This window comes from Ranitomeya variabilis, chromosome 4 (genome assembly GCF_051348905.1).
Source record: "Ranitomeya variabilis isolate aRanVar5 chromosome 4, aRanVar5.hap1, whole genome shotgun sequence".
NCBI lineage: Eukaryota > Metazoa > Chordata > Amphibia > Anura > Dendrobatidae > Ranitomeya > Ranitomeya variabilis.
The window spans coordinates 387750812-387776178 of record NC_135235.1 but is presented as its reverse complement, the minus strand read 5'-3'; the positions used below and the strand labels follow the sequence as shown (position 1 = coordinate 387776178).

Here is a 25367-nt window from a genome sequence, read left to right as displayed (position 1 = left end):
AGGAGGAGTGGGATGTGGTGTACTCTCTGTGGGATCAATAACAGGAGGAGTGGGATGTGGTGTCCTCTCTGTGGGATCAATAACAGGAGGAGTGGGATGTGGTGTCCTCTCTGTGGGATTAATAACAGGAGGAGTGGGATGTGGTGTCCTCTCTGTGGGATCAATAACAGGAGGAGTGGGATGTGGTGTCCTCCCTGTGGGATCAATAACAGGAGGAGTGGGATGTGGTGTCCTGTCTGTGGGATCAGTAACAGGAGGAGTGGGATGTGGTGTCCTGTCTGTGGGATCAGTAACAGGAGGAGTGGGATGTGGTGTACTCTGTGGGATCAGTAACAGGAGGAGTGGGATGTGGTGTCCTCTCTGTGGGATCAATAACAGGAGGAGTGGGATGTGGTGTCCTCCCTGTGGGATCAATAACAGGAGGAGTGGGATGTGGTGTCCTGTCTGTGGGATCAGTAACAGGAGGAGTGGGATGTGGTGTCCTGTCTGTGGGATCAATAACAGGAGGAGTGGGATGTGGTGTCCTCTCTGTGGGATCAATAACAGGAGGAGTGGGATGTGGTGTCCTCTCTGTGGGATTAATAACAGGAGGAGTGGGATGTGGTGTCCTCTCTGTGGGATTAATAACAGGAGGAGTGGGATGTGGTGTCCTCTCTGTGGGATTAATAACAGGAGGAGTGTGATGTGGTGTCCTCTCTGTGGGATCAATAACAGGAGGAGTGGGATGTGGTGTCCTCTCTGTGGGATCAATAACAGGAGGAGTGGGATGTGGTGTCCTCTCTGTGGGATCAGTAACAGGAGGAGTGGGATGTGGTGTCCTCTCTGTGGGATCAGTAACAGGAGGAGAGGGATGTGGTGTCCTCCCTGTGGGATCAATAACAGGAGGAGTGGGATGTGGTGTCCTGTCTGTGGGATCAGTAACAGGAGGAGTGGGATGTGGTGTCCTGTCTGTGGGATCAGTAACAGGAGGAGTGGGTTGTGGTGTACTCTGGGATCAGTAACAGGAGGAGTGGGATGTGGTGTCCTCTCTGTGGGATCAGTAACAGGAGGAGTGGGATGTGGTGTCCTCTCTGTGGGATCAGTAACAGGAGGAGTGGGATGTGGTGTCCTCTCTGTGGGATCAGTAACAGGAGGAGTGGGATGTGGTGTCCTCTCTGTGGGATCAGTAACAGGAGGAGTGGGATGTGGTGTCCTCTCTGTGGGATCAGTAACAGGAGGAGTGGGATGTGGTGTCCTCCCTGTGGGATCAATAACAGGAGGAGTGGGATGTGGTGTCCTGTCTGTGGGATCAGTAACAGGAGGAGTGGGATGTGGTGTACTGTCTGTGGGATCAGTAACAGGAGGAGTGGGATGTGGTGTACTGTCTGTGGGATCAGTAACAGGAGGAGTGGGATGTGGTGTACTCTCTGTGGGATCAATAACAGGAGGAGTGGGATGTGGTGTCCTCTCTGTGGGATCAATAACAGGAGGAGTGGGATGTGGTGTCCTCTCTGTGGGATCAATAACAGGAGGAGTGGGATGTGGTGTCCTCTCTATGGGATTAATAACAGGAGGAGTGGGATGTGGTGTCCTCTCTGTGGGATCAATAACAGGAGGAGTGGGATGTGGTGTCCTCCCTGTGGGATCAATAACAGGAGGAGTGGGATGTGGTGTCCTGTCTGTGGGATCAGTAACAGGAGGAGTGGGATGTGGTGTCCTGTCTGTGGGATCAGTAACAGGAGGAGTGGGATGTGGTGTACTCTGTGGGATCAGTAACAGGAGGAGTGGGATGTGGTGTCCTCTCTGTGGGATCAATAACAGGAGGAGTGGGATGTGGTGTCCTCCCTGTGGGATCAATAACAGGAGGAGTGGGATGTGGTGTCCTGTCTGTGGGATCAGTAACAGGAGGAGTGGGATGTGGTGTCCTGTCTGTGGGATCAATAACAGGAGGAGTGGAATGTGGTGTCCTCTCTGTGGGATTAATAACAGGAGGAGTGGGATGTGGTGTCCTCTCTGTGGGATCAATAACAGGAGGAGTGGGATGTGGTGTCCTCTCTGTGGGATTAATAACAGGAGGAGTGGGATGTGGTGTCCTCTCTGTGGGATTAATAACAGGAGGAGTGGGATGTGGTGTCCTCTCTGTGGGATTAATAACAGGAGGAGTGTGATGTGGTGTCCTCTCTGTGGGATCAATAACAGGAGGAGTGGGATGTGGTGTCCTCTCTGTGGGATCAGTAACAGGAGGAGTGGGATGTGGTGTCCTCTCTGTGGGATCAGTAACAGGAGGAGTGGGATGTGGTGTCCTGTCTGTGGGATCAGTAACAGGAGGAGTGGGATGTGGTGTACTCTCTGTGGAATCAATAACAGGAGAAGTGGGATGTGGTGTCCTCTCTGTGGGATTAATAACAGGAGGAGTGTGATGTGGTGTCCTCTCTGTGGGATTAATAACAGGAGGAGTGGGATGTGGTGTCCTCTCTGTGGGATTAATAACAGGAGGAGTGGGATGTGGTGTCCTCTCTGTGGGATCAATAACAGGAGGAGTGGGATGTGGTGTCCTCTCTGTGGGATCAATAACAGGAGGAGTGGGATGTGGTGTCCTCTCTGTGGGATCAGTAACAGGAGGAGTGGGATGTGGTGTCCTGTCTGTGGGATCAGTAACAGGAGGAGTGGGATGTGGTGTACTGTCTGTGGGATCAGTAACAGGAGGAGTGGGATGTGGTGTACTCTCTGTGGGATCAATAACAGGAGGAGTGGGATGTGGTGTCCTCTCTGTGGGATCAATAACAGGAGGAGTGGGATGTGGTGTCCTCTCTGTGGGATTAATAACAGGAGGAGTGAGATGTGGTGTCCTCTCTGTGGGATCAATAACAGGAGGAGTGGGATGTGGTGTCCTCCCTGTGGGATCAATAACAGGAGGAGTGGGATGTGGTGTCCTGTCTGTGGGATCAGTAACAGGAGGAGTGGGATGTGGTGTCCTGTCTGTGGGATCAGTAACAGGAGGAGTGGGATGTGGTGTACTCTGTGGGATCAGTAACAGGAGGAGTGGGATGTGGTGTCCTCTCTGTGGGATCAATAACAGGAGGAGTGGGATGTGGTGTCCTCCCTGTGGGATCAATAACAGGAGGAGTGGGATGTGGTGTCCTGTCTGTGGGATCAGTAACAGGAGGAGTGGGATGTGGTGTCCTGTCTGTGGGATCAGTAACAGGAGGAGTGGGATGTGGTGTCCTCTCTGTGGGATCAGTAACAGGAGGAGTGGGATGTGGTGTCCTCCCTGTGGGATCAATAACAGGAGGAGTGGGATGTGGTGTCCTGTCTGTGGGATCAGTAACAGGAGGAGTGGGATGTGGTGTCCTGTCTGTGGGATCAGTAACAGGAGGAGTGGGATGTGGTGTCCTGTCTGTGGGATCAGTAACAGGAGGAGTGGGATGTGGTGTCCTGTCTGTGGGATCAGTAACAGGAGGAGTGGGATGTGGTGTCCTGTCTGTGGGATCAGTAACAGGAGGAGTGGGATGTGGTGTACTCTGTGGGATCAGTAACAGGAGGAGTGGGATGTGGTGTCCTCTCTGTGGGATCAATAACAGGAGGAGTGGGATGTGGTGTCCTCCCTGTGGGATCAATAACAGGAGGAGTGGGATGTGGTGTCCTGTCTGTGGGATCAGTAACAGGAGGAGTGGTATGTGGTGTCCTGTCTGTGGGATCAGTAACAGGAGGAGTGGGATGTGGTGTCCTCTCTGTGGGATCAGTAACAGGAGGAGTGGGATGTGGTGTCCTCCCTGTGGGATCAATAACAGGAGGAGTGGGATGTGGTGTCCTGTCTGTGGGATCAGTAACAGGAGGAGTGGGATGTGGTGTCCTGTCTGTGGGATCAGTAACAGGAGGAGTGGGATGTGGTGTCCTGTCTGTGGGATCAGTAACAGGAGGAGTGGGATGTGGTGTCCTGTCTGTGGGATCAGTAACAGGAGGAGTGGGATGTGGTGTCCTGTCTGTGGGATCAGTAACAGGAGGAGTGGGATGTGGTGTCCTGTCTGTGGGATCAGTAACAGGAGGAGTGGGATGTGGTGTCCTCTCTGTGGGATTAATAACAGGAGGAGTGGGTTGTGGTGTACTCTGTGGGATCAGTAACAGGAGGAGTGGGATGTGGTGTCCTCTCTGTGGGATTAATAACAGGAGGAGTGGGATGTGGTGTCCTCTCTGTGGGATCAGTAACAGGAGGAGTGGAATGTGGTGTACTCTCTGTGGGATCAGTAACAGGAGGAGTGGGATGTGGTGTCCTCCCTGTGGGATCAATAACAGGAGGAGTGGGATGTGGTGTCCTGTCTGTGGGATCAGTAACAGGAGGAGTGGGATGTGGTGTCCTGTCTGTGGGATCAGTAACAGGAGGAGTGGGATGTGGTGTCCTGTCTGTGGGATCAGTAACAGGAGGAGTGGGATGTGGTGTCCTCTCTGTGGGATTAATAACAGGAGGAGTGGGTTGTGGTGTACTCTGTGGGATCAGTAACAGGAGGAGTGGGATGTGGTGTCCTCTCTGTGGGATTAATAACAGGAGGAGTGGGATGTGGTGTCCTCTCTGTGGGATCAGTAACAGGAGGAGTGGAATGTGGTGTACTCTCTGTGGGATCAGTAACAGGAGGAGTGGGATGTGGTGTCCTCCCTGTGGGATCAATAACAGGAGGAGTGGGATGTGGTGTCCTGTCTGTGGGATCAGTAACAGGAGGAGTGGGATGTGGTGTCCTGTCTGTGGGATCAGTAACAGGAGGAGTGGGTTGTGGTGTACTCTGTGGGATCAGTAACAGGAGGAGTGGGATGTGGTGTCCTCTCTGTGGGATTAATAACAGGAGGAGTGGGATGTGGTGTCCTCTCTGTGGGATCAGTAACAGGAGGAGTGGAATGTGGTGTACTCTCTGTGGGATCAGTAACAGGAGGAGTGGGATGTGGTGTCCTCTCTGTGGGATCAGTAACAGGAGGAGTGGGATGTGGTGTCCTCTCTGTGGGATCAGTAACAGGAGGAGTGGGATGTGGTGTCCTCTCTGTGGGATCAATAACAGGAGGAGTGGGATGTGGTGTCCTGTCTGTGGGATCAGTAACAGGAGGAGTGGGATGTGGTGTACTGTCTGTGGGATCAGTAACAGGAGGAGTGGGATGTGGTGTACTCTCTGTGGGATCAATAACAGGAGGAGTGGGATGTGGTGTCCTCTCTGTGGGATCAATAACAGGAGGAGTGGGATGTGGTGTCCTCTCTGTGGGATTAATAACAGGAGGAGTGGGATGTGGTGTCCTCTCTGTGGGATCAATAACAGGAGGAGTGGGATGTGGTGTCCTCCCTGTGGGATCAATAACAGGAGGAGTGGGATGTGGTGTCCTGTCTGTGGGATCAGTAACAGGAGGAGTGGGATGTGGTGTCCTGTCTGTGGGATCAGTAACAGGAGGAGTGGGATGTGGTGTACTCTGTGGGATCAGTAACAGGAGGAGTGGGATGTGGTGTCCTCTCTGTGGGATCAATAACAGGAGGAGTGGGATGTGGTGTCCTCCCTGTGGGATCAATAACAGGAGGAGTGGGATGTGGTGTCCTGTCTGTGGGATCAGTAACAGGAGGAGTGGGATGTGGTGTCCTGTCTGTGGGATCAATAACAGGAGGAGTGGGATGTGGTGTCCTCTCTGTGGGATCAATAACAGGAGGAGTGGGATGTGGTGTCCTCTCTGTGGGATTAATAACAGGAGGAGTGGGATGTGGTGTCCTCTCTGTGGGATTAATAACAGGAGGAGTGGGATGTGGTGTCCTCTCTGTGGGATTAATAACAGGAGGAGTGTGATGTGGTGTCCTCTCTGTGGGATCAATAACAGGAGGAGTGGGATGTGGTGTCCTCTGTGGGATCAATAACAGGAGGAGTGGGATGTGGTGTCCTCTCTGTGGGATCAGTAACAGGAGGAGTGGGATGTGGTGTCCTGTCTGTGGGATCAGTAACAGGAGGAGTGGGATGTGGTGTCCTGTCTGTGGGATCAGTAACAGGAGGAGTGGGTTGTGGTGTACTCTGGGATCAGTAACAGGAGGAGTGGGATGTGGTGTCCTCTCTGTGGGATCAGTAACAGGAGGAGTGGGATGTGGTGTCCTCTCTGTGGGATCAGTAACAGGAGGAGTGGGATGTGGTGTCCTCTCTGTGGGATCAGTAACAGGAGGAGTGGGATGTGGTGTCCTCTCTGTGGGATCAGTAACAGGAGGAGTGGGATGTGGTGTCCTCTCTGTGGGATCAGTAACAGGAGGAGTGGGATGTGGTGTCCTCCCTGTGGGATCAATAACAGGAGGAGTGGGATGTGGTGTCCTGTCTGTGGGATCAGTAACAGGAGGAGTGGGATGTGGTGTACTGTCTGTGGGATCAGTAACAGGAGGAGTGGGATGTGGTGTACTGTCTGTGGGATCAGTAACAGGAGGAGTGGGATGTGGTGTACTCTCTGTGGGATCAATAACAGGAGGAGTGGGATGTGGTGTCCTCTCTGTGGGATCAATAACAGGAGGAGTGGGATGTGGTGTCCTCTCTGTGGGATCAATAACAGGAGGAGTGGGATGTGGTGTCCTCTCTATGGGATTAATAACAGGAGGAGTGGGATGTGGTGTCCTCTCTGTGGGATCAATAACAGGAGGAGTGGGATGTGGTGTCCTCCCTGTGGGATCAATAACAGGAGGAGTGGGATGTGGTGTCCTGTCTGTGGGATCAGTAACAGGAGGAGTGGGATGTGGTGTCCTGTCTGTGGGATCAGTAACAGGAGGAGTGGGATGTGGTGTACTCTGTGGGATCAGTAACAGGAGGAGTGGGATGTGGTGTCCTCTCTGTGGGATCAATAACAGGAGGAGTGGGATGTGGTGTCCTCCCTGTGGGATCAATAACAGGAGGAGTGGGATGTGGTGTCCTGTCTGTGGGATCAGTAACAGGAGGAGTGGGATGTGGTGTCCTGTCTGTGGGATCAATAACAGGAGGAGTGGAATGTGGTGTCCTCTCTGTGGGATTAATAACAGGAGGAGTGGGATGTGGTGTCCTCTCTGTGGGATCAATAACAGGAGGAGTGGGATGTGGTGTCCTCTCTGTGGGATTAATAACAGGAGGAGTGGGATGTGGTGTCCTCTCTGTGGGATTAATAACAGGAGGAGTGGGATGTGGTGTCCTCTCTGTGGGATTAATAACAGGAGGAGTGTGATGTGGTGTCCTCTCTGTGGGATCAATAACAGGAGGAGTGGGATGTGGTGTCCTCTCTGTGGGATCAGTAACAGGAGGAGTGGGATGTGGTGTCCTCTCTGTGGGATCAGTAACAGGAGGAGTGGGATGTGGTGTCCTGTCTGTGGGATCAGTAACAGGAGGAGTGGGATGTGGTGTACTCTCTGTGGAATCAATAACAGGAGAAGTGGGATGTGGTGTCCTCTCTGTGGGATTAATAACAGGAGGAGTGTGATGTGGTGTCCTCTCTGTGGGATTAATAACAGGAGGAGTGGGATGTGGTGTCCTCTCTGTGGGATTAATAACAGGAGGAGTGGGATGTGGTGTCCTCTCTGTGGGATCAATAACAGGAGGAGTGGGATGTGGTGTCCTCTCTGTGGGATCAATAACAGGAGGAGTGGGATGTGGTGTCCTCTCTGTGGGATCAGTAACAGGAGGAGTGGGATGTGGTGTCCTGTCTGTGGGATCAGTAACAGGAGGAGTGGGATGTGGTGTACTGTCTGTGGGATCAGTAACAGGAGGAGTGGGATGTGGTGTACTCTCTGTGGGATCAATAACAGGAGGAGTGGGATGTGGTGTCCTCTCTGTGGGATCAATAACAGGAGGAGTGGGATGTGGTGTCCTCTCTGTGGGATTAATAACAGGAGGAGTGAGATGTGGTGTCCTCTCTGTGGGATCAATAACAGGAGGAGTGGGATGTGGTGTCCTCCCTGTGGGATCAATAACAGGAGGAGTGGGATGTGGTGTCCTGTCTGTGGGATCAGTAACAGGAGGAGTGGGATGTGGTGTCCTGTCTGTGGGATCAGTAACAGGAGGAGTGGGATGTGGTGTACTCTGTGGGATCAGTAACAGGAGGAGTGGGATGTGGTGTCCTCTCTGTGGGATCAATAACAGGAGGAGTGGGATGTGGTGTCCTCCCTGTGGGATCAATAACAGGAGGAGTGGGATGTGGTGTCCTGTCTGTGGGATCAGTAACAGGAGGAGTGGGATGTGGTGTCCTGTCTGTGGGATCAGTAACAGGAGGAGTGGGATGTGGTGTCCTCTCTGTGGGATCAGTAACAGGAGGAGTGGGATGTGGTGTCCTCCCTGTGGGATCAATAACAGGAGGAGTGGGATGTGGTGTCCTGTCTGTGGGATCAGTAACAGGAGGAGTGGGATGTGGTGTCCTGTCTGTGGGATCAGTAACAGGAGGAGTGGGATGTGGTGTCCTGTCTGTGGGATCAGTAACAGGAGGAGTGGGATGTGGTGTCCTGTCTGTGGGATCAGTAACAGGAGGAGTGGGATGTGGTGTCCTGTCTGTGGGATCAGTAACAGGAGGAGTGGGATGTGGTGTACTCTGTGGGATCAGTAACAGGAGGAGTGGGATGTGGTGTCCTCTCTGTGGGATCAATAACAGGAGGAGTGGGATGTGGTGTCCTCCCTGTGGGATCAATAACAGGAGGAGTGGGATGTGGTGTCCTGTCTGTGGGATCAGTAACAGGAGGAGTGGTATGTGGTGTCCTGTCTGTGGGATCAGTAACAGGAGGAGTGGGATGTGGTGTCCTCTCTGTGGGATCAGTAACAGGAGGAGTGGGATGTGGTGTCCTCCCTGTGGGATCAATAACAGGAGGAGTGGGATGTGGTGTCCTGTCTGTGGGATCAGTAACAGGAGGAGTGGGATGTGGTGTCCTGTCTGTGGGATCAGTAACAGGAGGAGTGGGATGTGGTGTCCTGTCTGTGGGATCAGTAACAGGAGGAGTGGGATGTGGTGTCCTGTCTGTGGGATCAGTAACAGGAGGAGTGGGATGTGGTGTCCTGTCTGTGGGATCAGTAACAGGAGGAGTGGGATGTGGTGTCCTGTCTGTGGGATCAGTAACAGGAGGAGTGGGATGTGGTGTCCTCTCTGTGGGATTAATAACAGGAGGAGTGGGTTGTGGTGTACTCTGTGGGATCAGTAACAGGAGGAGTGGGATGTGGTGTCCTCTCTGTGGGATTAATAACAGGAGGAGTGGGATGTGGTGTCCTCTCTGTGGGATCAGTAACAGGAGGAGTGGAATGTGGTGTACTCTCTGTGGGATCAGTAACAGGAGGAGTGGGATGTGGTGTCCTCCCTGTGGGATCAATAACAGGAGGAGTGGGATGTGGTGTCCTGTCTGTGGGATCAGTAACAGGAGGAGTGGGATGTGGTGTCCTGTCTGTGGGATCAGTAACAGGAGGAGTGGGATGTGGTGTCCTGTCTGTGGGATCAGTAACAGGAGGAGTGGGATGTGGTGTCCTCTCTGTGGGATTAATAACAGGAGGAGTGGGTTGTGGTGTACTCTGTGGGATCAGTAACAGGAGGAGTGGGATGTGGTGTCCTCTCTGTGGGATTAATAACAGGAGGAGTGGGATGTGGTGTCCTCTCTGTGGGATCAGTAACAGGAGGAGTGGAATGTGGTGTACTCTCTGTGGGATCAGTAACAGGAGGAGTGGGATGTGGTGTCCTCCCTGTGGGATCAATAACAGGAGGAGTGGGATGTGGTGTCCTGTCTGTGGGATCAGTAACAGGAGGAGTGGGATGTGGTGTCCTGTCTGTGGGATCAGTAACAGGAGGAGTGGGTTGTGGTGTACTCTGTGGGATCAGTAACAGGAGGAGTGGGATGTGGTGTCCTCTCTGTGGGATTAATAACAGGAGGAGTGGGATGTGGTGTCCTCTCTGTGGGATCAGTAACAGGAGGAGTGGAATGTGGTGTACTCTCTGTGGGATCAGTAACAGGAGGAGTGGGATGTGGTGTCCTCTCTGTGGGATCAGTAACAGGAGGAGTGGGATGTGGTGTCCTCTCTGTGGGATCAGTAACAGGAGGAGTGGGATGTGGTGTCCTCTCTGTGGGATCAATAACAGGAGGAGTGGGATGTGGTGTCCTGTCTGTGGGATCAGTAACAGGAGGAGTGGGATGTGGTGTACTGTCTGTGGGATCAGTAACAGGAGGAGTGGGATGTGGTGTACTCTCTGTGGGATCAATAACAGGAGGAGTGGGATGTGGTGTCCTCTCTGTGGGATCAATAACAGGAGGAGTGGGATGTGGTGTCCTCTCTGTGGGATTAATAACAGGAGGAGTGGGATGTGGTGTCCTCTCTGTGGGATCAATAACAGGAGGAGTGGGATGTGGTGTCCTCCCTGTGGGATCAATAACAGGAGGAGTGGGATGTGGTGTCCTGTCTGTGGGATCAGTAACAGGAGGAGTGGGATGTGGTGTCCTGTCTGTGGGATCAGTAACAGGAGGAGTGGGATGTGGTGTACTCTGTGGGATCAGTAACAGGAGGAGTGGGATGTGGTGTCCTCTCTGTGGGATCAATAACAGGAGGAGTGGGATGTGGTGTCCTCCCTGTGGGATCAATAACAGGAGGAGTGGGATGTGGTGTCCTGTCTGTGGGATCAGTAACAGGAGGAGTGGGATGTGGTGTCCTGTCTGTGGGATCAATAACAGGAGGAGTGGGATGTGGTGTCCTCTCTGTGGGATCAATAACAGGAGGAGTGGGATGTGGTGTCCTCTCTGTGGGATTAATAACAGGAGGAGTGGGATGTGGTGTCCTCTCTGTGGGATTAATAACAGGAGGAGTGGGATGTGGTGTCCTCTCTGTGGGATTAATAACAGGAGGAGTGTGATGTGGTGTCCTCTCTGTGGGATCAATAACAGGAGGAGTGGGATGTGGTGTCCTCTCTGTGGGATCAATAACAGGAGGAGTGGGATGTGGTGTCCTCTCTGTGGGATCAGTAACAGGAGGAGTGGGATGTGGTGTCCTCTCTGTGGGATCAGTAACAGGAGGAGTGGGATGTGGTGTCCTCCCTGTGGGATCAATAACAGGAGGAGTGGGATGTGGTGTCCTGTCTGTGGGATCAGTAACAGGAGGAGTGGGATGTGGTGTCCTGTCTGTGGGATCAGTAACAGGAGGAGTGGGTTGTGGTGTACTCTGTGGGATCAGTAACAGGAGGAGTGGGATGTGGTGTCCTCTCTGTGGGATCAGTAACAGGAGGAGTGGGATGTGGTGTCCTCTCTGTGGGATCAGTAACAGGAGGAGTGGGATGTGGTGTCCTCTCTGTGGGATCAGTAACAGGAGGAGTGGGATGTGGTGTCCTCTCTGTGGGATCAGTAACAGGAGGAGTGGGATGTGGTGTCCTCTCTGTGGGATCAGTAACAGGAGGAGTGGGATGTGGTGTCCTCTCTGTGGGATCAGTAACAGGAGGAGTGGGATGTGGTGTCCTCCCTGTGGGATCAATAACAGGAGGAGTGGGATGTGGTGTCCTGTCTGTGGGATCAGTAACAGGAGGAGTGGGATGTGGTGTACTGTCTGTGGGATCAGTAACAGGAGGAGTGGGATGTGGTGTACTGTCTGTGGGATCAGTAACAGGAGGAGTGGGATGTGGTGTACTCTCTGTGGGATCAATAACAGGAGGAGTGGGATGTGGTGTCCTCTCTGTGGGATCAATAACAGGAGGAGTGGGATGTGGTGTCCTCTCTATGGGATTAATAACAGGAGGAGTGGGATGTGGTGTCCTCTCTGTGGGATCAATAACAGGAGGAGTGGGATATGGTGTCCTCCCTGTGGGATCAATAACAGGAGGAGTGGGATGTGGTGTCCTGTCTGTGGGATCAGTAACAGGAGGAGTGGGATGTGGTGTCCTGTCTGTGGGATCAGTAACAGGAGGAGTGGGATGTGGTGTACTCTGTGGGATCAGTAACAGGAGGAGTGGGATGTGGTGTCCTCTCTGGGATCAATAACAGGAGGAGTGGGATGTGGTGTCCTCCCTGTGGGATCAATAACAGGAGGAGTGGGATGTGGTGTCCTGTCTGTGGGATCAGTAACAGGAGGAGTGGGATGTGGTGTCCTGTCTGTGGGATCAATAACAGGAGGAGTGGAATGTGGTGTCCTCTCTGTGGGATTAATAACAGGAGGAGTGGGATGTGGTGTCCTCTCTGTGGGATCAATAACAGGAGGAGTGGGATGTGGTGTCCTCTCTGTGGGATTAATAACAGGAGGAGTGGGATGTGGTGTCCTCTCTGTGGGATTAATAACAGGAGGAGTGGGATGTGGTGTCCTCTCTGTGGGATTAATAACAGGAGGAGTGGGATGTGGTGTCCTCTCTGTGGGATCAGTAACAGGAGGAGTGGGATGTGGTGTCCTCTCTGTGGGATCAGTAACAGGAGGAGTGGGATGTGGTGTCCTGTCTGTGGGATCAGTAACAGGAGGAGTGGGATGTGGTGTACTCTCTGTGGAATCAATAACAGGAGAAGTGGGATGTGGTGTCCTCTCTGTGGGATTAATAACAGGAGGAGTGTGATGTGGTGTCCTCTCTGTGGGATTAATAACAGGAGGAGTGGGATGTGGTGTCCTCTCTGTGGGATTAATAACAGGAGGAGTGGGATGTGGTGTCCTCTCTGTGGGATCAATAACAGGAGGAGTGGGATGTGGTGTCCTCTCTGTGGGATCAATAACAGGAGGAGTGGAATGTGGTGTCCTGTCTGTGGGATCAGTAACAGGAGGAGTGGGATGTGGTGTACTCTGTGGAATCAATAACAGGAGAAGTGGGATGTGGTGTCCTCTCTGTGGGATTAATAACAGGAGGAGTGGGATGTGGTGTCCTCTCTGTGGGATTAATAACAGGAGGAGTGGGATGTGGTGTCCTCTCTGTGGGATCAATAGCAGGAGGAGTGGGATGTGGTGTCCTCTCTGTGGGATTAATAACAGGAGGAGTGGGATGTGGTGTCCTCTCTGTGGGATTAATAACAGGAGGAGTGGGATGTGGTGTCCTCTCTGTGGGATCAATAACAGGAGGAGTGGGATGTGGTGTCCTCTCTGTGGAATCAATAACAGGAGGAGTGGGATGTGTTGTCCTCTCTGTGGGATTAATAACAGGAGGAGTGGGATGTGGTGTCCTCTCTGTGGGATTAATAACAGGAGGAGTGGGATGTGGTGTCCTCTCTGTGGGATTAATAACAGGAGGAGTGGGATGTGGTGTCCTCTCTGTGGGATGAATAACAGGAGGAGTGGGATGTGGCGTCCTCTCTGTGGGATCAGTAACAGGAAGAGTGGGATGTGGTGTCCTCTCTGTGGGATCAGTAACAGGAGGAGTGGGATGTGGTGTCCTCTCTGTGGAATCAATAACAGGAGGAGTGGGATGTGGTGTCCTCTCTGTGGGATTAATAACAGGAGGAGTGGGATGTGGTGTCCTCTCTGTGGGATTAATAACAGGAGGAGTGGGATGTGGTGTCCTCTCTGTGGGATCAATAACAGGAGGAGTGGGATGTGGTGTCCTCTCTGTGGAATCAATAACAGGAGGAGTGGGATGTGTTGTCCTCTCTGTGGGATTAATAACAGGAGGAGTGGGATGTGGTGTCCTCTCTGTGGGATTAATAACAGGAGGAGTGGGATGTGGTGTCCTCTCTGTGGGATTAATAACAGGAGGAGTGGGATGTGGTGTCCTCTCTGTGGGATGAATAACAGGAGGAGTGGGATGTGGCGTCCTCTCTGTGGGATCAGTAACAGGAAGAGTGGGATGTGGTGTCCTCTCTGTGGGATCAGTAACAGGAGGAGTGGGATGTGGTGTCCTGTCTGTGGGATCAATAACAGGAGGAGTGGGATGTGGTGTCCTGTCTGTGGGATCAATAACAGGAGGAGTGGGATGTGGTGTCCGTGGGATGAATAACAGGAGGAGTGGGATGTGGCATCCTCTCTGTGGGATCAGTAACAGGAAGAGTGGGATGTGGTGTCCTCTCTGTGGGATCAGTAACAGGAGGAGTGGGATGTGGTGTCCTGTCTGTGGGATCAGTAACAGGAGGAGTGGGATGTGGTGTCCCGTCTACATGAAGTATCAGCATCCTAGTACTAGCCTTCTAGTTGCTGTTGTGTGCCATACCTATATAGGTATAATGAAGAATATGTTCTTTTTGGGCTATTCCTCTCTTTGTGGAAAGAACAAAGACTCTGCTCATGGACCTGGTGATTGGCCTTATTTGGCAGCCATGCAGTGACACACTGCCCCGATGTAAAGTGGTCAATGAACACTTTACCAGGAGGGTTCAAAAGAGAAAGTTGTTGATATGTATCAGCCTCGACTGGGTTAAAAAGCAAACTGGAAAATGTGGATGTCACATACTAGTTAATTGTCACAAGTGAGTCACGCCAGCCTGAGAGATCTGAGGATAGATCACTGCGTATTGTGAATCGCAGATCTTCCATTTAGCCTGTGTGTTTGGATTCCATTTAAATGGATTTGGTTTCCTTTGGTGCTGTAGGGGTTAACGGCCCTTTCTATGCTGGTCAGAAACATGCAGCTTCATTTCAGCTGCTTCTGATCTGGTCATAAACTCTTCTTATAAAACCTGCCCAGACCCTCTCTGTCTTGCCAGTGAAAGTTATGCTTCCTTGCTCCTAGGAGACACTGCTGAATAGGAGATTGTGGTTGCTCTTGGAGATTCGTCTTCCTGTGCTAAAGCTAAGTAGTTGCAGGTTGGAGTTGTGGTGTCTTGTAGTTTGCTGTTGTATGTGTGTGTGTGTGTTTATCTCTTGGTCCCTTTTCCCCTTTAGTTTATTCCTCCCTGTCCCTATCCTGCTCCCTATTGTTGGGTAATGCTTTTGTATGATAGAGGTATTCTGATACCACTGTTTTGTTTTTTGTGTCTTGTTTACCTTTCATTTCTGTCCCATGCCTCATGGGGTGGGGGAGGGGACAGATCAGTGTTTTTACAGGAGCATAGTAAAGTTGGAGACTCTGGCCTCTCTACCATCAAGAGTACCCCCGGGACAAGGATAGTTAAGGTCCTAGCTCAAGGGACAGTTTGAAGCCCCTCTTCCTTACTGAGACCTTCACAGCGTGACATTCAAGATAATTCATTGCTTTATTAATTTCATAATGTAAAACAGCAGAGTGTGATTCTAAATTAAAAATTAGCTTTTAATAAATTCATTAAAATTGGTAGACCCAAGGTAATCAAATACACATAAAGGACTCACAGTATATCACATTTCAAGAGAAGAAATGCCAATAACAAAATCGAACTGCCTCAGGCCTCAAATTCTGTGTTTCTCATGAATCCACCTATCATGAAATTGAGGTCTGATGTGAACTGGCAGTGCAGAAAAGTATCAGATTTCACATCACCGATCATTTAGCAAATCAGACCACACATGCTCTCCATATACACATATATTACTAGACGGAAAGCAATGACCACTTAAAATGGTGTGCGAAAAAAGTATGAACAGTTTCACCTTACCAACATTTAACAAGATGATGACCGTTTTTAACTGGTGTAAAGGCTGGGGAGATGGCACATCCTTATCCATACAAATACCCCATGAATAGAGATTTATGGCTCAGTCAGGCGCTGGCATGGCAACACCGGGCACACGTCGCAGGAGATGACATGTGCAGCTCAGCGGCGCGCCGGATGTTGTGTGTGCGGTTCAGCTGTGCGTTCCACAGCGGACGCACAGGAAGTGATGCTGAAGCAGTGAGACACGAAAAGAGCGGGCAGTCTATTTAACAACAGCCGGTAAGAGGCACGTAAGACCGTCACAGCACCCCGTTTTTGATAAACCTCCTATCTTAGTGGAGAACTACAGGAACCTTCCCCTGATGAGTACAGGAAAACGAAACGCGTAGGGAAGTATACCTTTTCAATATCTTACACTGGGGGTTATTAAGAAACTGGTGATATTCAGTGATGGGGTATTTGTATGGATAAGGATGTGCCATCTCCCCAGCCTTTACACCAGTTAAAAACGGTCATCATCTTGTTAAATGTTGATAAGGTGAAACTGTTCATACTTTTTTCGCACACCATTTTAAGTGGTCATTGCTTTCCGTCTAGTAATATATGTGTATATGGAGAGCATGTGTGGTCTGATTTGCTAAATGATCGGTGATGTGAAATCTGCTACTTTTCTGCACTGCCAGTTCACATCAGACCTCAACTTCATGATAGGTCGATTCATGAGAAACACAGAATTTGAGGCCTGAGGCAGTTCGATTTTGTTATTGGCATTTCTTCTGTTGAAATGTGATATACTGTGAGTCCTTTATGTGTATTTGATTACCTTGGGTCTACCAATTTTAATGAATTTATTAAAAGCTAATTTTTAATTTAGAATCACACTCTGCTGTTTTACATTATATTATTGATTGGTGGTCATAGCTTCTTTAGAGACTTTATTAATTTCATGCTTTGTAATTTGCCGTCCACTCATTGATTATGATATTACATTGTAATAGCTGGAACTTCCTTTCCCTCACTTCCCAGCAGGCATTGTCCATTAAAAAGGAATAAAACAAACTTCTGGGTTGTCTCTGAGCGATGTGATGTACTGTTCTATATGGATTGTGGTGTTCTGGACATTGTGGGTCCCATTATATCAGATGTTATCCAGCATGCTCTAGCCAGGTCGACATACAGAAATTATGACTGGTTCAGGTAGTTCCATAAAGATCTGCTGACACCAAACTCTTGCTACTAATGAGTTGATCATGAAATCTCAACTGGTACAGGACATCTTTAAGAAAAGAAAAATTGGAATGTAGGGCAAGACTTTGATCCAGAATACAGAATTAACTCCATTTGTAATTGGCTCAAGAAATAAGAATATAAGATGTATAATATATTTATTTTGTTGTATCTCTTACAGACTGAGGGGTAATGATGGATGGAGTGAGGAAGGATAACACTGAGATGATACTAAAGTTTACCCTTAAGATTATATATTTGCTGACTGGTGAGGTGAGGCCTCTGAAGAAATGAGACCAACATCAGATCATTACAGGTTATGCTGTTGGATGATATTTTATTCCCTCTTTTTTTGGAAATTAGAATTATGGACCATTAAAGCAGTCAAGTAAACAAATGAAAGCTTTGTGGAAGCCGCACATCTCAAGTGGTTGGAGTGGAAGCCAGAGTCCAATGGAGCCTTCACCTCACTCACTGACAGAAGAGAAGAACAACGATCAGAAGATCCTGGAACTCGCCAATAAGATCATTGAGCTGCTGACTGGAGAGGTGAGCGCCACTGGGAATACGGGGACGTTATGCAAAAATATCACTAGTGGTATGTGGATAATGACTGTCATTATGTGTCAGATTACTGTAAGATGTCAGGACGTCACTGTCTATTTCTCCATGGAGGAGTGGGAGTACATAGAAGGACACAAGGATCTGTACAAGGACTTTATTGGGATTCCCCAGCCCATCAAGTCTCCAAGTACAGGTTAGAGTAATTTCACATGTCACCAGGATACCCCAGCTTTGCATATGGACTGTGTATTAAATCAATATGTGTTTCCTACAGAGACAGATGGATTCAGTAAGAAAAATCTGCAAAAAAGTACAAATTCAAAAGATGCCTCTCAATTGTCTCAAGATCATCCGAAAGGTCAAGCTAAGGTGTCATCGGAAAATAAAGTAATACTGAATTCAACACCAGGTATTGTGGTAAAATATTACTTAGGATTGTCCATTTGGTATTAGAAAAGAGGAAGATTGAGACATATGTGATGCATGGTAAACATTATGGGAAAGTTCTAGAGGTGTCGAGCACTACATAAAGAGAAGTACATTATTCTATTTTCTCTGACGCCCATGACGGCAGCACGGAGAGAGGGGATCCGCCCACCAAGGACAGGAAACCTACAGATAAAAAGGCGGTACCTCTCTCCCGCATCAGTTGGTTTCCTGTCCTTGATGGGAGACCTACAGCTTACCGACAAGAAGACGTCGTTGGATTCCGGGGCCACTCAGTCCGACTCAGGTAGCGGGGGGGCCCCCTGCCTCGGCTGGTGTGGTGACCTGAAGCACCACCGCTGGGGCTAGTGGGCCTCTAGGGTGTGCGGGGGAGGTGGCATGGAGTTCGCGGCCATCTCCTCGAGTAAGATGCTGCAGCAGCGATAATCATCCAGGGCGGTCCATCTGTGGCTGCGGGGAGAGTGGTGCTCTCCCTCCCGAAAATCAGCCTGCAAGCAGCAAAAAGCCGGGGGCTCCGGTGTGCAGCGTGCACGCTATGCGCGGCACCATCTTTGATCCGACTGCGCGGGATTTGGCCGGGATTATCGCGATAACGGGCCATTGCGCATGCGCCGACAAACAGCGCTACTGCACAGGCCTAAATTGGCGGCGGGAATTACCGCCACATAAAAGGGTGCCCTGCTTAGGTGCTTCTGTGGGACAGCAGCGGTAGCACAGCTGCAGCACAGCCGCAACACAGGCACTATGAGCGACCTGGGGGCGTCACCCTTACCAGAATCGCCACCAGCATCGCCGCAGCAGCAAAAGCGGCGACAGCAAAAAGGACACCAAGATACTACCGGTAAAGAACGCCAAAGGTCCCAGCATAGCAAAGAGTCCAGTACAGCGTCCGGAAAAAAGACAGATGCAGAGCATCCCCAACCGGTATTTATGGGTCCGTGAGGTAGTAAGTGATCTTCGTGAAAGTCAGTGACAGTAAGGGTATATTTGTCTCTTACTTTAGGGGAAGAAAAGCTTAGGCAAAACTAAGCATAGGATATGTGCCCTGTGTAGAGAAGACCTTCCAACTACCTGGGAGAAAAGACTTTGTAACATGTGTAAACAGCAGACAGTATCCAAAGGGCTTCCCGGGTTGGCAGCCGACCTCAAAACCCTGATAAAAAATCAGGTGGAAGACACCTTTAGATCCCTTAAAAGCGGTAAAAAGCGGAGGAAGACTAGGCACAGGTCTCCGTCCCCTGGGTCTAATATTACGGACAGTGATGATGTGGACTTGGATACGTCTAACTCTTTTTCTTCTTCTTCATCATCCTCTTCTTCCTCTGGGGGTCCCTTTGTTTCCCTTTGGAGGACACAGATGGCCTCTTTAAGGCGGTTAGAAGCACTATGGGGTTGGTGGACCCTTCCCCAAAAAGATCGGTTCAGGACATCATGTTCGGGGGTCTTGAACAAAAAAAGAGGAGGGCATTTCCCCTTAATGACACAATATCCGCACTGATCAAAAAAGAGTGGAAAAAACCCATAAGGAAGGCGTTACTGACGCCTAAAAGGAAATACCCTTTTGAGGATGAATCTTGCTCCTTTTGGGAAAAAGCCCCTAAACTAGATGTCGCCATAGCTAAGGCATCAAAGAAATTCGCCCTACCATTTGAAGACATGGGGTCTTGAAAGATCCCATGGACAAAAAGGCAGACTCCTTTCTAAAAAAGTTCCTGGGAAGCAACCAGGGGAGGTCTAAGGCTACGTTCACACGATCAGGATTTCCATCCTTTTTTTTTCCTGCCCGTTTTTGGAAAACGGCAGCTAAATTCCGCAGTGAATTTGAGCTGCGTTTTCTGATCCTTTTTCTTCAGCGTTTTCCACTGCGGGTTTCCAATAGCAGTTTCCTATTGGAGCTGCTGGAAAACCGGTGCGGAATCCGCTGAAAGAATTGACATGCTACTTCTTTTTTCCGCTGGAAAATCCGCGCGGATTTTCCAGCGGAAAAACGGATCGTTAGCACAGCGGTTTTGGTTTTCCATTGGGTTACATTGTACTGTAACCAACATGGAAAACTGATCCGGATCCGCAGCTGAAAATCCGCTACGGATCCGGATCAAAATCCGGATCGTGTGAACGTAGCCTAAAGCCTGAAGTCGCCACCGCATGTACTTCCCGTTCATTAATGATATGGTTAGACCAAATGGAAGGCCAACTAAAAGGGAAATCATCCTGAGACTCCATACAAAACACCTTGCCGGTGATGAGGGGGACGGCCGCTTTTTTGGCGGACGCTTCGGCCGATTCAATCAGGCTGGCTGCTAGGTCAGCAGTTTTTTCTAGCGCGGCTAGGCACTCCCTCTGGCTTAAGTGTTGGCCAGGGGACCTACAAACATCATCCAAATTGTGTACCATCCCCTGTGAGGGCGAATTCTTATTTGAAGAAGACAAAAAGAGAAAAAAAGCCAGCTCACCATTTCCAGCAGAGCACGGAACCCGATCCTGACAAGATGCAGATTAGTGGAGAAAAAAAATAAAAAAATGTTCCAGCTCTAAATGAGTAAAATGAAAAACTTTAATGAAAACATTAAAAACACAATAGAACAATGCTCCATGCGGACAACACCATAACCCTAGTGAGTAAAACTACGCGTTTCGACCGGAAAGGTCTTTGTCAAAGCTCAACTACCATGATTCCAATTAGAATAAATGGAATCCTTCTGCCAATCTGGCAGCTCCAAAGAGGTCACATGTTCAAAAGGTCCTATTGCCTATAAAATGCTTGAACCAAAAACAATAAGGGTATGTGCACACGATGCAGATTTAGTGCAGAATTGGTGCAGAACTGCAGCAGATGTTTCTGCTGCGGAAACGCTGCAGAACTGCACCGCGATTTACAGTACAATGCAAATCAATGTGAAAAAAAGAAAAAAAGGGGGCTGTGCACATGGTGCAGAAAAATCCACGCAGAAACGCCGCAGACCCCAAAGAAGTGCACGTCGCTTCAGAGCTGCACAAGGGAAGCGACGTGCACTTCTTTGGGGTCTGCGGCGTTTCTGCGTGGATTTTTCTGCACCATGTGCACAGCCCCTTTTTTTTTTTCACATTGATTTGTATTGTACTGTAAATCGCGGAACATGTGACCTCTTTGGAGCTGCCAGATTGGCAGAAGGATTCCATTTATTCTAATTGGAATCATGGTAGTTGAGCTTTGACAAAGACCTTTCCGGTCGAAACGCGTAGCTTTACTCACTAGGGTTATGGTGTTGTCCGCATGGAGCATTGTTCTGTTGGAATTCTTATTTGGCCCCACCTTAGGTGACATCTTAGAAAAAGCGGGAGATAAAAAGAAATCTTTCCCTTCCCTAGGTTTTTCTTCCTACAGAAGGCCCTTTCGGAGCAAGAGGTTTTTCCGAAGGAAGCCAGGGAAAAACCGGGACAAATGGGAAGATAAGAGGAACAAGAATAAAGGGTTCTTGTTCAATAAGAACCCCAGTGACAACAAGAAACCTTCCCAATGAATGTTTGCCACAGGTGGGGGAAGACTGTCCCTCTTTCTCTCGGCCTGGGAGAAAATTACTTGCAGCCCATGGATCTTGAATATAATAAAATCGGGACTAAAACTGACATTTCTCAGACTCCCTCGTCCTTCCTTTATGATAACTTCGCCAAGATCTTCAGGGGAAGGGCAACTAGCATTGGAAAATGAGATCATCGGCCTAGTGAACAAGGGGGTTCTCCTAGAAGTCCCCCCCCCCCCCCCCCCCCAAAGAAAAAGGGCAAGGGTATTATTCCCCTCTATTCCTGAGGGAAAAAAATGGATGGGTCATACAGGACTATCATAAATTTGAGAAACCTAAACAAATACCTAGAGGTCAAAGCGTTCAAGATGGAAACAATAAAGACATCTATAAAAATGCTGTTTCCTCTGTGTTTCATGATAGTCCTGGACCTGAAGAACGCTTACTATCATGTCCCTATCCACAGACATCACCAGAGGTTTCTCAGGATAGCAGTTCACATCAGGGGAGTGTTACACCACTTTCAATTTTCAGCCCTCCCCTTTGGGCTAGCCATAGCTCCAAGGGTATTTACCAAGCTAGTTGCAGAGGTAATGGCTCACCTGAGGGAACAGGACACACTGATAATGCCATACCTAGATGACCTTTTGGTAATCGGCTCCTCTCCCCAACACTGCAACAAACAACTAGAGGCAATAATGTACTGGGCTAGTTGATAAATTTAAAAAAATCCAGGTTACTACCATCCCAAATCCCAGAATATCTGGGTCTCACTCTAGACTCCATAAAAGAGGAGTGCCGCCTTCCTCTGGAAAAAATACAAAAAATATCAGGGCTCGTATCCAAAATGCAAAATCTCCCCTCCATAACCCTCCGCCAAGCCATGTCCCTCTTGGGAATCTGACATCCTGCATCCCTGCAGTCCAATGAGCTCCGCTCCATTCGAGAGACCTTCAATGGCAAATCTTGTCAGAGGAGGTCTCTCTAAAAGGGAATTTAGAAGGTCGGTTCAGTTTATCTCCGTGCACAATTCAGTCACTAAACTGGTGGACATCGCAAAGCAATCTTTCCCAAGATGTCCCATGGGTAACTCCAGTTTCAAAAATAGTAACCACGGATGCAAGCCCCAGCAGGTGGGGGGCTAATTTGAACGACTTGCTAGCCCAAGGTACTTGGCCACTGACTCTAGCAAAAGAATCCTCCAACATGAAAGAACTACTAGCGGCCAAATTTGCACTACTGGAGTTCTTGGGACCCCTTCACTCCCACCATGTCAGTATTATGTCAGACAACAGGGTAGTGATAGCGTACCTGAATCACCAAGGGGGTACTCGCTCTCAGAAACTGATGGAAGTAGCCAAATCAATATTCCACCACATAGCCGAAAGCAACCTTCTATCCCTGTCAGGTCTTCACATAAAAGGGTGGACAATTTCAGAGCGGACTTTTTGAGTCGTTCCCGTCTAAAGCAAGGGGAGCTAAATCAAGCTGTGTTCACCCAAATTACGGAAAAATGGGGGGTACCGAACATAGACCTCTTTGCAAACAACCTCAACAAAAAAGTAAACACTTTTTGCTCCATAACACCATTGGGGAACCCAGTATCTTTGGATGCGTTCCTGATCCCGTGGCTCCATCATCTAGCATATGCTTTTCCCCCTCTTGCTCTGATTCCGGCAGTGCTGAGGAAGATTCAGGAGGACTCGTGTGATCTTGATAGCCCCGTTCTGGCCGAAGAGGCCTTGGTTCTCTTGGATGATGAGCATGTCAGTATCCAACCCGTGGGTACTTCCAGACCATCCAAACCTCCTTTCCCAGGGCCCAGTTCATCATCCGCAAGTTGCGAGCTTACACTTGACAGCCTGGCATTGAGAGGCAGCTACTAGAAAGCAGAGGATTCTCACCAGGGCTGGTGGCTACTCTACTACAAAGTAGAAAACCAATTACGACCAAACAATATGGAAAAGTATGGAAAAAGTTCCTTTCGTCCTCAGGCGCTAAAATAAATGAAGGAGTCCCTCTTAAGGCCATTCTAGAGTTCCTACAAAACGGGTTGGAAATCGGTCTGGCCACGAGTACCCTAAAAGTCTATGTGGTGGCATTGGGAGCCCTATATAATTATGATTTGGCAGGGAATTGGTGGGTTTCCAGGTTCATCAGGGCAGCAGGTAGATCAAGATATCTTCCAATAAGGGTTACCCCTAAATGGGATTTAAATCTGGTCCTTAGGGCCCTGACTAAACCTCCCTTCGAGCCGTTAGAGGATATCCCATTGAAAATCCTATCTCTCAAAACATCCCTGCTGGTTGCCCTCGCCTCTGCACGGAGAATTAGCGACATACAGGCTCTATTTGCTAACCCTCCTTACACCCAGTTTTTAGAGGATAGGGTTGTTCTCAAAATAGACCCGGCATACCTCCCGAAGGTAGCATCCCGATTCCATAGAACTCAGGAGATATCTCTTCCCTCCTTTTGTCCCAACCCTAAAAACAAGGAGGAAGAATCCTTACATACACTAGATGTCAGGAGATGCCTTATGCACTACATAGAAGCCACTAGAGAGAGAGTAGGGAGGACGCGTCTTTTTGTGTTTTCAGGGTCCCCGGAAGGGGGAAAAAGCCTCCAAAGACACTCTGGCAAGATGGATCACAGACGCCATCAGTCTATCTTACTCATCGAGTGGGATGGCCATCCCAGGAGATATCAAGGCTCACTCAACGAGAGCAGTAGCGACCTCTTGGGCAGAGAAGGCCGGAGCTTTAATTGACCAGATATGTAGAGCTGCTACCTGGTGCTCACCATCTACATTCTATAGGCACTATAGATTGGACCTTATCTCCTCTTCAGACCTTGCCTTCGGTAAAAGGGTTCTGAAAGCGGTGGTCCCTCCCTAAATGTACAATCTCTGCAAATCTCTCCGTGGTGCAGTCATGGGCGTCAGAGAAAAATATAGTTCTTACTGATAACGGTATTTCTCTGAGCCCATGACGGCACACGTACATTCCCTCCCTTCACTTATGGGTGTGCACATTAATATAGTGCCCTATGCCAATTATCTAATAGTCACACGGTATCTCAATTAAGTTTAAGTAAATGTTAAAAGTAAGGCTCTATTCTTTAGTCTCCCATCGTTCTCTAGTAAACAACTGATGCGGGAGAGAGGTACCGCCTTTTTATCTGTAGGTTTCCTGTCCTTGGTGGGCGGATCCCCTCTCTCCGTGGTGCCGTCATTGGCTCAGAGAAATACCGTTATCGGTAAGAACTATATTTTTTTTTGTTACTTTTTTTTCCCTACAATTATAACAAAACAAAAAAATCAAAGGTCCGAATCCAGAAAAATCTGCTTCAAATAAGACATGGCTTGTGTGTTTGACAAAATCTATCAATGTAATGTTGTTGCTTCCGTTATCCCAAGCCATTTCTTGCTACAGAAATATCCTTGGTCTATGATTAGTCCTAACTAGCTATGTTCTTCTTTTTTCCTTTAAAAAGGTTGTATGAGATTGGAAAAAAAAAAGTATTGCTTTCCTGCAGAAAAAGCTCCAATCCTGTGAATGGGATGTGTATTCATTCACTGTGTGTGTGTGTGATTCCTACAGTTGGATCCCACAAAGGAAATCCATCAGAGAAATGTTTTAGTTCCAAGGATTGTCCCAAAATTCCTTGCCATACCCCACAGATCAATCAGGTAACTGGGAATAAATCTTCAACTAACCTGTTTATTAAGGGCCATTCGCTTTAGCATGCTTCTATGTTTGATTATTGAGGTTGAAGATCTGAAGATGATTAAAGTTGAAGTACTAGATAATGAAGAGGAGCTGTATGGAAGGAGCAATCTGGATTGTGAGCAGGAGGAGCTCTGCCTAGGTGAGAAACTTGGAACAGTCCCATATTCAGGTTCAGTCTCCTCTTAATACTAGAAGTCTCATTCCCCATTGATCTTCTCACATATTAGTGTATTCTTCACAGCAGTAAGACACTTTTTGGGTATCTTTATCATATTATGTTATGTATTTAGGTAATGGTGTGAATTTGTCTCCTACAGATGGATCCATTAAGAGAAGCCTACCAAAAAATTGTTGTAGTCCTCTGTATTCTCCAGATTCTCCAGCAAAATATGACAGTGACAATCCTCAGGTAGCTAGGTCAGAGGTCTCAACAAGTGTCAAAATGCCGGTCTGCATTGCTGAACGCATGTACTATGATACTTC

At 49.1% G+C, this 25367-nt stretch overlaps 1 protein-coding gene across 5 annotated transcripts in view; it reads left to right on the top strand.

The window, feature by feature from the left end:
* Window positions 1-25367, top strand: part of LOC143764855 (uncharacterized) — a 52541-nt gene that overhangs the window by 4811 nt on the left and 22363 nt on the right. For 4 of the 5 annotated variants that reach the window (XM_077250890.1, XM_077250892.1, XM_077250889.1 and 1 more), the window contains exons 2-8: window positions 16827-16918; window positions 17009-17194; window positions 17276-17402; window positions 17484-17618; window positions 24756-24844; window positions 24924-25023; window positions 25202-25293. In XM_077250890.1, the coding sequence (XP_077107005.1) occupies window positions 16838-16918; window positions 17009-17194; window positions 17276-17402; window positions 17484-17618; window positions 24756-24844; window positions 24924-25023; window positions 25202-25293 (810 nt within the window). In that variant the 5' untranslated portion in view covers window positions 16827-16837. Of the gene's footprint in view, window positions 1-14398; window positions 14652-16826; window positions 16919-17008; window positions 17195-17275; window positions 17403-17483; window positions 17619-24755; window positions 24845-24923; window positions 25024-25201; window positions 25294-25367 lie in introns of those variants that run through there. The other variant, XM_077250893.1, reaches the window with a different exon arrangement.